Source organism: Poromitra crassiceps (assembly GCF_964638095.1).
Source record: "Poromitra crassiceps genome assembly, chromosome: 29".
Classification (NCBI taxonomy): Eukaryota; Metazoa; Chordata; class Actinopteri; order Beryciformes; family Melamphaidae; genus Poromitra; species Poromitra crassiceps.
The window spans coordinates 11,835,438-11,847,519 of record NC_139641.1 but is presented as its reverse complement, the minus strand read 5'-3'; the positions used below and the strand labels follow the sequence as shown (position 1 = coordinate 11,847,519).

Here is a 12,082-nt window from a genome sequence, read left to right as displayed (position 1 = left end):
GTGGCTAAAGATTTAGCTGGACCTGGCAAGCACACAAAGGTCTCTGGATGTTTAGGGACTGGTAGTATGCTGGTAGTACGGCTAATGATTTTGCTGGACCTGGCAAGCACACAAAGATCTCTGGATGTTTAGGGATTGGTAGTGTGGCTAAAGATTTAGCTGGACCTGGCAAGCTCACAAAGGTCTCTCAATGTTTATCTGTGCCCTTTCTGTGTTTAGGGACTGGTAGTATGGCTAATGATTTAGCTGGACCTGGCAAGCACACAAAGATCTCTGGATGTTTAGGGACTGGTAGTATGCTGGTAGTATGGCTAATGATTTAGCTGGACCTGGCAAGCACACAAAGATCTCTGGATGTTTAGGGACTGGTAGTATGCTGGTAGTATGGCTAATGATTTAGCTGGACCTGGCAAGCACACAAAGGTCTCTGGATGTTTAGGGACTGGTAGTATGCTACTAGTATGGCTAATGATTTAGCTGGACCTGGCAAGCACACAAAGATCTCTGGATGTTTAGGGACTGGTAGTATGCTACTAGTATGGCTAATGATTTAGCTGGACCTGGCAAGCACACAAAGATCTCTGGATGTTTAGGGACTGGGAGTATGCTGGTAGTATGGCTAATGATTTAGCTGGACCTGGCAAGCACACAAAGGTCTCTGGATGTTTAGGGATTGGTAGTATGCCGGTAGTATGGCTAATGATTTAGCTGGACCTGGCAAGCACACAAAGATCTCTGGATGTTTAGGGACTGGTACTATGCTGGTAGTATGGCTAATGATTTAGCTGGACCTGGCAAGCACACAAAGGTCTCTCGGTGTGTATCTGTGCCCTTTCTGTGTTTAGGGACTGGTAGTATGGCTAATGATTTAGCTGGACCTGGCAAGCACACAAAGGTCTCTGGATGTTTAGGGACTGGTAGTATGCTACTAGTATGGCTAATGATTTAGCTGGACCTGGCAAGCATAATTTTTTTTTTTCAACATCCCGTTGTGGCGGTCAAAATCCTTTTGTGGCGGTGCGCCATAAATTCCTTTATGTATGGGAAACACTGGAACAACTTACTGACTCTTACTGAACTCTAAAGATGTGCTGCCCTGCTGACACTTAACACGTTGAGTGCCAAGGACGAGATATCTCGGCTTACATAATCCAACCGTTGAGTGCCAAGGACGAGATATCTCGGCTTACATAAACATTTTTTTTTTTTTTAAACAATTTGGGACATCGATCAACCCCTTTTACGTCTCCTACACCAGAATTGGAGGTATTGAATGTGTATAATCTATTTTACCGACCCACTGAGTGTCGACATGTCTCTCCACAGTAGAAAGAGGCGACCCAAAACTGGACGGAAAAGCGCGAGGAAGCCGTTCTCATACTGTAAAATTGATGGCGAAAACGCTTTCACTTTCGCGCTGATGCACAGCGGTGGCAACGGTGGGGGGTTCCAAGAATAGATTGGATGCACACTTTGAAACACGCAGCATAAATATGACCAGAATCGCATCAAAGCTCTCAACCAAAACTCCACGAAACGAGCGAGTCCACCCAGACTTCCTCAAACAGCGGCCGCGCAAACAGGCAGCAGCCAGGCAGCAGCAACTTCATTGTGACACGCCCGCTGGAGAGCCAGGGAGGCAGGAGGAGAACACACACGGAGGGAGGAGTTGGAAGCAGAGGGGGGTTTCCTGCTGTTATGGAGGAAATTACTGTTCAAAACTATTGTTTAGATGTCTGACTCTTACTGATGCCAAAAATGAATGGTTAAAGTGACTGTTCTATCGAATTTCACAAAAGCCGTTTATCTCTGAATAATTTTTCTGACGCTGAAACCATGCTGTATTCAACTGCTAATGCTTACATAACTACTAACTCTACAAACTAACTCTTTTAGACAGAGAAAGCACACATTCTATTAGTTCTTTTTAGATGATTGGTGTTCACGAAGTCTTAACAGAAAAGAATCCTCGGCTCTTGTAAAATGAGCCACAATCCTCAAAAAAAAACCTGGCAGAACCTTTCTGTGTTTAGGGACTGGTAGTATGGCTAATGATTTAGCTGGACCTGGCAAGCACACAAAGGTCTCTGGATGTTTAGGGACTGGTAGTATGCTACTAGTATGGCTAATGATTTAGCTGGACCTGGCAAGCACACAAAGGTCTCTGGATGTTTAGGGACTGGTACTATGGCTAATGATTTAGCTGGACCTGGCAAGCACACAAAGGTCTCTGGATGTTTAGGGACTGGTAGTATGGCTAATGATTTAGCTGGACCTGGCAAGCACACAAAGGTCTCTGGATGTGTATGTATGGCTCCTATGTGCCCAGTGACACATCCTGTTGGGGTATCAGTGATACTATAGCAGGGGGTAATCAACTTGCTGTGCCCGGGGGCCACTTTTTGCAAAATGACATTAGGCCAGGGGCCAGTTAATAAACGTTAATCATATACATTTTCCTGTAACGGATTGTAGGTATTTGGAGTGCCAGATGGAGTTTAGTCTGGAGCTCATTCAAACTTTTAGTTTTCATTGTGAATTAGAAAATGGGGGGACACTCGGCACACATTATCACTGCACTATAAAGTGTAGTCTCTCAAGACAAACGCGTTGGCTCCCGCAATTTACAAATGCTCCCGCCTACCCGTCTGTACTTCGGGTGGTCTCAAAGTTGGTGAAAAAATAAGGCGGGATATCCGGTCAAAATAAGGTGGGATATCCGCCCATTTGTCCACTTGTGATCGGTCGAATACCATCGAAGGCGGGTATCCACTCATTTCCCCACTTGTGATTGGTCGATTATCATGGAACTTCCTTCCGGTGTGAAGCTTTTTGATTTTGTTTGGAAATGGGCAACGTTCTCTATCCAAATTGTAAATGGCTGCAATGCAGACTGTCTCTAGAACATTTAAAGGAACACTCCGCCCATTTTCAACCAGCTTTGTATCATTAGAACGTCAGTAGTATATCAGAAAACTGTAAACGGTTTTGAAGTCTGTCATTTAATTTGACAGTTATCGAGTGTTAAAGTGTGGACCAGTGACATCACTGGTCCACACTAACTCAAATTAATAACTCATTAACTCAAATCAACTCTCAATAACTGTCAAACTATTCATCATTCATCTAGTTTGACAGTTATTGAGAGTTGATTTGAGTTAATGAGTTATTAATTTGAGTTTGTGTGGACCAGTGATGTCACTGGTCCAGTGATGTCACTGGTCCACCCTTTAACACTCAATAACTGTCAAATTAAATGACAGACTTCAAAACCGTTTACAGTTTTCTGATATACTACTGATGTTCTAATGATACAAAGCTGGTTGAAAATGGGCGGAGTGTTCCTTTAAGGAGTGTGGAAGAGATAGACTAGCTTGAGAGACTACTAACAGTGACTCCCGGTCAGGAGTCCACAACTCACGGGTGCATCGGTTGGTCTCGGGGTTCCTCATGCCAAAGTATCCCATGGGGCAGGAGGCGAGGCACACGCCGATCTGACGGATGTCGTTGCGCTCCAGGAAGATGAACAGCTTGGGCTTGCACTTCACACAGCCGTTGTACTCGGAGCAGCGGTCGCAGCCTTTGCTGCACGACGGCGGCCCCTCGGTGCTAACTGTGTGGAGAAACAAGAAGACAAATCGAGAGAAACGTTAGGTGGGAAAAGAAGTCGAACAGAACAGAAACAGCAGGGGGTACCATCAACACAGATTCATCACATTCAGTCTGATATGAAGTTGGATGAGGAAGTTAAAAAGGGCCGGCTGTCAAGATTTGGAGTGCCAGTTGAGAACAACATCAGGGGAACTTTTATATTTTGCAGACATCGCACCGCAAACTTGGGCCATAAACATGTCAGCACTTAATCACCCCAACATGCAGGGGTTAATGTGCGCAGCTTAATCTAACCAGGGGGCCAGGCCAAACATCTTTGTTTGAACAGTTACTCGCTGTTTACTTGAAGCTGCTTGCCCGGAGATCCTCAACAGATTTTCAGTTGGAGAAACCCTGGGGTGATTGGGGGACTGACAACCACGCCAAGGGCCATTCAAAATCAGGCACTGATATCACACTGCCCCCCCCCTCCTCTCTGCCACCCCCCCCCCCCCCCCCCCCCCGCCTGCCCCCCGGCAACGTACAATTGGGGAGGGTATGGCCAGGAGACATGCAAATGCTCGTCTCTATGCTTTTCTATGGAGCCACAATCCAGCAGTGTGCAAGTTACTGTATTAGTATGCGAATTGCAAAGTAGAACACAGTGTTTCTCACAGGATTTTGAGTTGTTGTGGTGGGGGACCGCAGCCCCCCTAGGGGGGTGCGGGGCATGTCCCCCCGCAAGATTTTTTTTTTTACATTTTAAAGTAAAATGCATGAATTTGGTGTACTTTGAGAAAGCACTTAAGAGCAAAATGATCTATAATCTATGAAGAACATGTCATCATTACTGTGCTGTGGGTTTACAATGACAAACTAAATTTCTCCCTATAGGTCAGGGATACTCAACTTGCTTTGCCCGGGGGCCACTTTCGTGACATGATAGAAGGCGAGGGGCCAGTTAATAAACAAACAATATACATTTTTCTGTAGCGCATTGTAGGTTTTTGGGGTGTCAGCCGGAGTTTAGTCTGACAATGTTGTGCACACCGGATAGTTAGTTAGGTTAAGTTAGTTAGGTTAAGTACATACATAAGGGCCTGGGTATCAAGCAGACGGCGGTATTTGACAATTTAGCAGCTAAATCATAGATTATTGAAAGATATTCCATATTCCAGACTGAAATGCTATAACAGAAGTGGAGTATTGGCCAGAATGACATGAACATTTGGTCACTTATTCAGCGGGTATCTTGCATGTTGCGTTCAGGTGCACTGTAAAAAAAAAAAAAAAAAAAAAAAAAATATATATATATATATATATATATATATATATATCTATATATATATATATTTTTTTTTAATGGAATTTATGGCACACTGTCACAAAAGGATTTTGACCGCCACAACGGGATGTTGACCAAAAAATATATATATGTAATATATATATGTGTGTATATATATATATATATATATATATGTATATATATATATATATATATATATATATATATATATATATATATATATATATATATATATATATATATATATATATATATTTTTTTTTACATCATGTTGTGGCTGTCAAAATCCTTTTGTGGCGGTGCGCCATAAATTCCTTTATGTATGGGAAACACTGGAACAACTTACTGACTCTTACTGAACTCTAAAGATGTCCTGCCCTGCTGATACTTAACCATGTAGTGATGCCAGGTTCAGACATCATCTTCCAATAAGGCAACAGAGGGTCGTACGCACGGTGGCTAATCTAAATCATCGCTTCAAAAAGTGCGTCAAAGTGCACATCCTGTTTGATTTACAGTCCTGCTCTAAATATATATACACTCACACAGCAATCCATCTGCCCACCTGTCTCCCAGAGATAAGCTGGGCGGTAAAAGCGTTAAAACGTGCTCGCCCACGAATCGATCACAGCTGAGTCTGAGTCATGTTAACCAGAGGAGCTGCTACAGCCAGGTATTGTATTTTATATCTTTGGAAAGCCTGATTAGTGGTAGGGCTTTTTTTTTTTTTTTTTTTGTAAATATAAAGAAATATCGGCAATCAGCCGATCGCATATTTGAGGTCAAAATCGGCCGATACAGATTGCGTGCCGATCGATCTGTGCACCCCAGTTGTGACCCCTAGGCTGGTTGAAAGAGAGAGTTGGTGTGGTGTTGTCAACGGGGTTGTGACCCCTAGGCTTGTTGAAAGAGAGAGTTGGTGTGGTGTTGTCAACAGGTTGTGACCCCTAGGCTGGTTGAAAGAGAGAGTTGGTGTGGTGTTGTCAACGGGTTGTGACCCCTAGGCTGGTTGAAAGAGAGAGTTGTGGTGTGGTGTTGTCAACGGGTTGTGACCCCTAGGCTGGTTGGAAGAGAGTTGGTGTGGTGTTGTCAACAGTTTGTGACCCCTAGGCTGGTTGAAAGAGAGAGTTGTGGTGTGGTGTTGTCAACGGGTTGTGACCCCTAGGCTGGTTGAAAGAGAGAGTTGTGGTGTGGTGTTGTCAACGGGTTGTGACCCCTAGGCTGGTTGAAAGAGAGAGTTGTGGTGTGGTGTTGTCAACGGGTTGTGACCCCTAGGCTGGTTGAAAGAGAGAGTTGGTGTGGTGTTGTCAACGGGTTGTGACCCCTAGGCTGGTTGAAAGAGAGAGTTGTGGTGTGGTGTTGTCAATGGGTTGTGACCCCTAGGCTGGTTGAAAGAGAGAGTTGTGGTGTGGTGTTGTCAACGGGTTGTGACCCCTAGGCTGGTTGAAAGAGAGAGTTGTGGTGTGGTGTTGTCAACGGGTTGTGACCCCTAGGCTGGTTGAAAGAGAGAGTTGGTGTGGTGTTGTCAACGGGTTGTGACCCCTAGGCTGGTTGAAAGAGAGAGTTGTGGTGTGGTGTTGTCAACGGGTTGTGACCCCTAGGCTGGTTGAAAGAGAGAGTTGGTGTGGTGTTGTCAACAGGTTGTGACCCCTAGGCTGGTTGAAAGAGAGTCGGTGTGGTGTTGTCAACGGGTTGTGACCCCTAGGCTGGTTGAAAGAGAGAGTTGTGGTGTGGTGTTGTCAACGGGTTGTGACCCCTAGGCTGGTTGGAAGAGAGAGCTGGTGTGGTGTTGTCAACGGGTTGTGACCCCTAGGCTGGTTGGAAGAGAGAGTTGGTGTGGTGTTGTCAACGGGTTGTGACCCCGAGGCTGGTTGGAAGAGAGAGTTGGTGTGGTGTTGTCAACAGGTTGTGACCCCTAGGCTGGTTGAAAGAGAGAGTTGGTGCGGTGTTGTAAACGGCTTGTGACCCCTAGGCTGGTTGAAAGAGAGAGTTGGTGCGGTGTTGTCAATGGGGTTGTGACCCCTAGGCTGGTTGAAAGAGAGAGTTGTGGTGTGGTGTTGTCAACGGGGTTGTGACCCCTAGGCTGGTTGAAAGAGAGAGTTGGTGTGGTGTTGTCAACGGGTTGTGACCCCTAGGCTGGTTGAAAGAGAGAGTTGGTGTGGTGTTGTCAACGGGGTTGTGACCCCTAGGCTGGTTGAAAGAGAGAGTTGGTGTGGTGTTGTCAACAGGTTGTGACCCCTAGCCTGGTTGAAAGAGAGAGTTGGTGTGGTCAACAGGTTGTGACCCCTAGGCTGGTTGAAAGAGAGTCGGTGTGGTGTTGTCAACGGGTTGTGACCCCTAGGCTGGTTGAAAGAGAGAGTTGTGGTGTGGTGTTGTCAACGGGTTGTGACCCCTAGGCTGGTTGGAAGAGAGAGCTGGTGTGGTGTTGTCAACGGGTTGTGACCCCTAGGCTGGTTGAAAGAGAGAGTTGTGGTGTGGTGTTGTCAACGGGTTGTGACCCCTAGGCTGGTTGAAAGAGAGAGTTGTGGTGTGGTGTTGTCAACGGGTTGTGACCCCTAGGCTGGTTGGAAGAGAGTTGGTGTGGTGTTGTCAACAGTTTGTGACCCCTAGGCTGGTTGAAAGAGAGAGTTGTGGTGTGGTGTCAACGGGTTGTGACCCCTAGGCTGGTTGGAAGAGAGAGTTGGTGTGGTGTTGTCAACGGGTTGTGACCCCTAGGCTGGTTGAAAGAGAGAGTTGGTGTGGTGTTGTCAACAGGTTGTGACCCCTAGGCTGGTTGAAAGAGAGAGTTGGTGTGGTGTTGTCAACGGGTTGTGACCCCTAGGCTGGTTGAAAGAGAGAGTTGGTGTGGTGTTGTCAACGGGTTGTGACCCCTAGGCTGGTTGAAAGAGAGAGTTGGTGTGGTGTTGTCAACGGGTTGTGACCCCTAGGCTGGTTGAAAGAGAGAGTTGGTGTGGTGTTGTCAACGGGGTTGTGACCCCTAGGCTGGTTGAAAGAGAGAGTTGTGGTGTGGTGTTGTCAACAGGTTGTGACCCCTAGGCTGGTTGAAAGAGAGAGTTGTGGTGTGGTGTTGTCAACAGGTTGTGACCCCTAGGCTGGTTGAAAGAGAGAGTTGGTGTGGTGTTGTCAACGTTTTGTGACCCCTAGGCTGGTTGAAAGAGAGAGTTGGTGTGGTGTTGTCAACAGGTTGTGACCCCTAGGCTGGTTGAAAGAGAGAGTTGTGGTGTGGTGTTGTCAACAGTTTGTGACCCCTAGGCTGGTTGAAAGAGAGAGTTGGTGTGGTGTTGTCAACAGGTTGTGACCCCTAGGCTGGTTGAAAGAGAGAGTTGGTGTGGTGTTGTCAACAGGCAGGGCCGATTTTACCAACGGGCTTACCCGGGCTGAAGCCCGGGGCCCGGGACATCAAGGGGCCCAAAAAAAAAAAAAAAAAAAAAAAATTTTTTTTTTTTTTTTTTGGGGACCCTTGATGTTTTTTTTTTGGGCCCCCTGTCCAGGGTCTTCGCAAAAAATGCTTTTTTTTACTGACGCCATTCAATTTTTTTTCCACTGTGAGATGGTGTCCACCCGCTATGCCGACCACTCGCAATGCCGACCTTAGGTTTAGGCGTGGGGGTGGGAGAGGTTAGGTTTTGGGTTAGGGTCTGGGGGAGGTTAGGTTTAGGCGTGGGGGTGGGAGAGGTTAGGTTTTGGGTTAGGGTCTGGGGGAGGTTAGGTTTAGGCATGGGGGCTGGGAGAGGGGAGGTCGGAACAGCGAGAGGAGGAAAGGCTCACCCACTTGACATTGATGTCATTGGAAAGTGACATTGTTAGAACATTGGACTTCACCACTCTAGTCAAACGCTTTGCCACGGCAAAAGTCAGGAAGAAGACATTTCAGGTACGAACAGACTTGAATACTGCTTGATTGATTTGTGCAATAATTGTGAGAATGTGTGTGTGCACTGTAATAATAACAGCAATAATAAATACTAAATAATAATAATAAAAGTGCTTGTTGTGACATCTCAGTGGCAATGTTTTCTTTCCAATCAGGCTGTTTATGAAAGAACATGATGGCTAAACCTACAGTTTGTGTTTGTAAGTTAGAATGCTGACAGGAGAGCAGGTGGTGACATGAAAGTTAGTGAGAAAAGGAGAAGATACTGAATAATGACATCACAACAGTATAATCCTAATGTTGATTTAAAATGAGATATTCCTTTAAATACGGCTAAAAAAGGTTAAAAAAAAACACTCAATTTTTTTTGAAGCCCCCCCTTCCGCTTGAGTGGGGGGCCCTGCAGAGATGAATAGCCCAGGGGCCCATGAAGTGTAAAATCGGCCCTGTCAACAGGTTGTGACCCCTAGGCTGGTTGAAAGAGAGAGTTGGTGTGGTGTTGTCAACGGGTTGTGACCCCTAGGCTGGTTGAAAGAGAGTTGGTGTGGTGTTGTCAACGGGTTGTGACCCCTAGGCTGGTTGGAAGAGAGAGTTGGTGTGGTGTTGTCAACGGGTTGTGACCCCTAGGCTGGTTGGAAGAGAGAGTTGGTGTGGTGTTGTCAACGGGTTGTGACCCCTAGGCTGGTTGAAAGAGAGAGTTGGTGTGGTGTTGTCAACGGCTTGTGACCCCTAGGCTGGTTGGAAGAGAGAGTTGGTGTGGTGTTGTCAACGGGTTGTGACCCCTAGGCTGGTTGAAAGAGAGAGTTGGTGTGGTGTTGTCAACAGGTTGTGACCCCTAGGCTGGTTGGAAGAGAGAGTTGGTGTGGTGTTGTCAACGGCTTGTGACCCCTAGGCTGGTTGAAAGAGAGAGTTGGTGTGGTGTTGTCAACAGGTTGTGACCCCTAGTCTGGTTGAAAGAGAGAGTTGGTGGGGTCTGGATCGTGAGGAGGAGCATTATAAGCTACTCTCCTCCGATGGTTTCAGCTTGATCTCCGCATTCCATCGAATTCATTCTCAGACTAGAGAAAGACAGACACAAAATCCACAGGGACAAAAACAACCCTCTCCATTGTCGGGGCAAATCTGCTCTAAAGCTATTTTCCAACCCGGGAAGGATGATTGAAGGAAACATGGAATTTGATGATATCTAGACCGTCCTTCATTTCAAATTGGTGTTCACTCCAGATCCCGTCTATATCTGGGGGGGGGGGATGCCTGAAGCTATCTGCCAACGCTCTAGAGGGCGCTCATGACCCAAATGCTTCTGCCCTCTCTATAATGGCACTATAGATAGACAAACCACAACAAAGCATTAAGGCAGTGGTTCTCAAAGTGGGGTCCGGGGACCCCCAGGGGTCCTTGAGGGGGTTACAGGGGGTCCCCAGCAAAAAGGGGGATCCTTTTATTTTCACTATAATTCCATCCATAGTAACACAATGACAGAATGTATGACTATTTTGGTCATGGATTTCATACACTTTCTGTAAAAGTAAAAACCGTATCAGATGGGGGACCCTGGGACAAAATCTTATCAAATGGGGGTCTGTGGTCTTATTTGTGTCAGTTAGGGGTCCTTGACGTGAAACAGTTAGAGAGCCACTGCATTAAAGGAACACTCCACCTATTTTCAACCAGCTTTGTATCATTACAAAATCAGTAGTATATCAGAAAATTATAAACAGTTTTGCAGCCATTAATTTAGTTTGACAGTTATTGAGAGTTGATTTGAGTTAAGTTGTGGACCAGTGATGTAATTTGTGCATGAATGGCATCACTGGTCCACAACTTCACTCAAATGAACTCTCAATATCTGTCAAACTAAATGAATGCCTGCAAGACTGTTTACAATTTTCAGATATGTGTGAGATTATGTGCAAAATAAATCATCAGTGAAAATCGGCGGAGTGTCTCTTTAAGGCACACATCCAGCATCTCTGTGAAATGTAATCTGAGTATATAAGAATGTTATTATACTTATATGACAAAAACAACAGTTCTCCCTTCCCCACCGTGCGGTTTGCACAACATCTGTTGTTGTTGTGTCCTGTCCTGATTTCATAAGGATTGTGGTGCACACACAGAGGTAGGGGGCTGAGGCTGGCATTGCCTGAAAGCACCTCGTGTGGTGGGGGAGAGAAGGACTTATCTCAAAGCCGACCGTAACACCGGCACTGAGATTCACCCCCAGCTCCGAGGGCCAAGAGGTGTACCGAGCGCAAACGCTGTCGTCTCCGCGGGTGCGCGCGCCGCGGTCAGACGAACGCTTAAAACAAACACAGACGGCATGCAGGAGGACCGTCAGGCACTCGTTACGCCGCGCGCCCGGCCGCAGAGCCGGATGCAGGCGAATCCCTGGAAATCCCTCCTATAAACATTCTTAATCCGCCATAAAAACTTAGCATCAACTGAGAGAGGAGGCACAATCACACACAACCACAAAAAAGGAAGAAAGACAAGTCAAGTGAACCAAGCGTAACCCTCCTTGTGCGAAACAAATCTAAGAACGATGAGGAAATAAACAAAATGTTATCTTTACGCCGGCTTGCTGCTAAATGTTTACGAGACGTTCCACCAGCGCAGGAGAAGCAGGAGGCTGGGTTAGGGGGAGAGAGGGAGAGAGGGAGAGAAACCGAAAGAAGAAATGTGCGGGGGAACACTCACTCCGTCTCTGCCTCCTCGCCCTGGAGAGCTTGAGAACGTCGCCGTGACCCATGGAGCTGAGGAAGACCATTGCCAGCGCCAGCAGTCCCAGCTGCATAGTCCCTGCTGCTGCCTGCCCGGCGGCCACGCGGGGGGGTCCCCCCGCTGCAGCCAGACGGATCAGCGCCCCCTGGGGGAGGGGAACGGGGGGGGGGGGGGTGCAGCCAGACGGGTCAGGCCCCCGGGGGGGGGGCCTCCTTCCGCTCTGTGGACAGGTGGATCCCTCCGCTGCTGCTGCTGGGATGGACGATCCCTCCTCTCTGTCGCTCGCCCGCTGATACTGCTGCCTCAGTATCTCCTTCCCTTTTTTTACCTCCCCCCTCCTCTCTCTCTCTCTCTCTCTTTCTCTCTCTCTCTCTCTCTCCCTCACTGCTGCTCTCTCTCTCTCTCTCTCTCTCTCTCTCTACTGGCTGCTGCGTCTGCGACTCTGCGTGTCGGAGGGCGACGCCGCGGCTACGGGTCCAAACGAGCCCGGGGCGAAACGAGCCATGGCGCTGATGGTAGTCGTAGTAGTGTGTGGGGATGGAGGAGGTGGAGAGGTGGGGTTCCGTGAAGAGGAGGAGGAGAACTTG

General features: G+C 47.3%; 1 protein-coding gene across 1 annotated transcript in view; it reads right to left on the bottom strand.

Moving 5' to 3' along the window:
• The window catches only part of rspo1 (R-spondin 1), a gene marked incomplete at both ends in the record, with an annotated part of 35,248 nt that extends 23,680 nt beyond the window's left edge, over positions 1-11,568 (bottom strand). Inside the window, 2 exons of the mRNA XM_083662837.1 lie at positions 3,422-3,613; positions 11,472-11,568. Coding sequence (XP_083518963.1) covers positions 3,422-3,613; positions 11,472-11,568 — 289 coding nt within the window. The remainder of the gene's footprint in view (positions 1-3,421; positions 3,614-11,471) is intronic.
• Between the last annotated feature and the right edge of the window lie 514 nt (positions 11,569-12,082).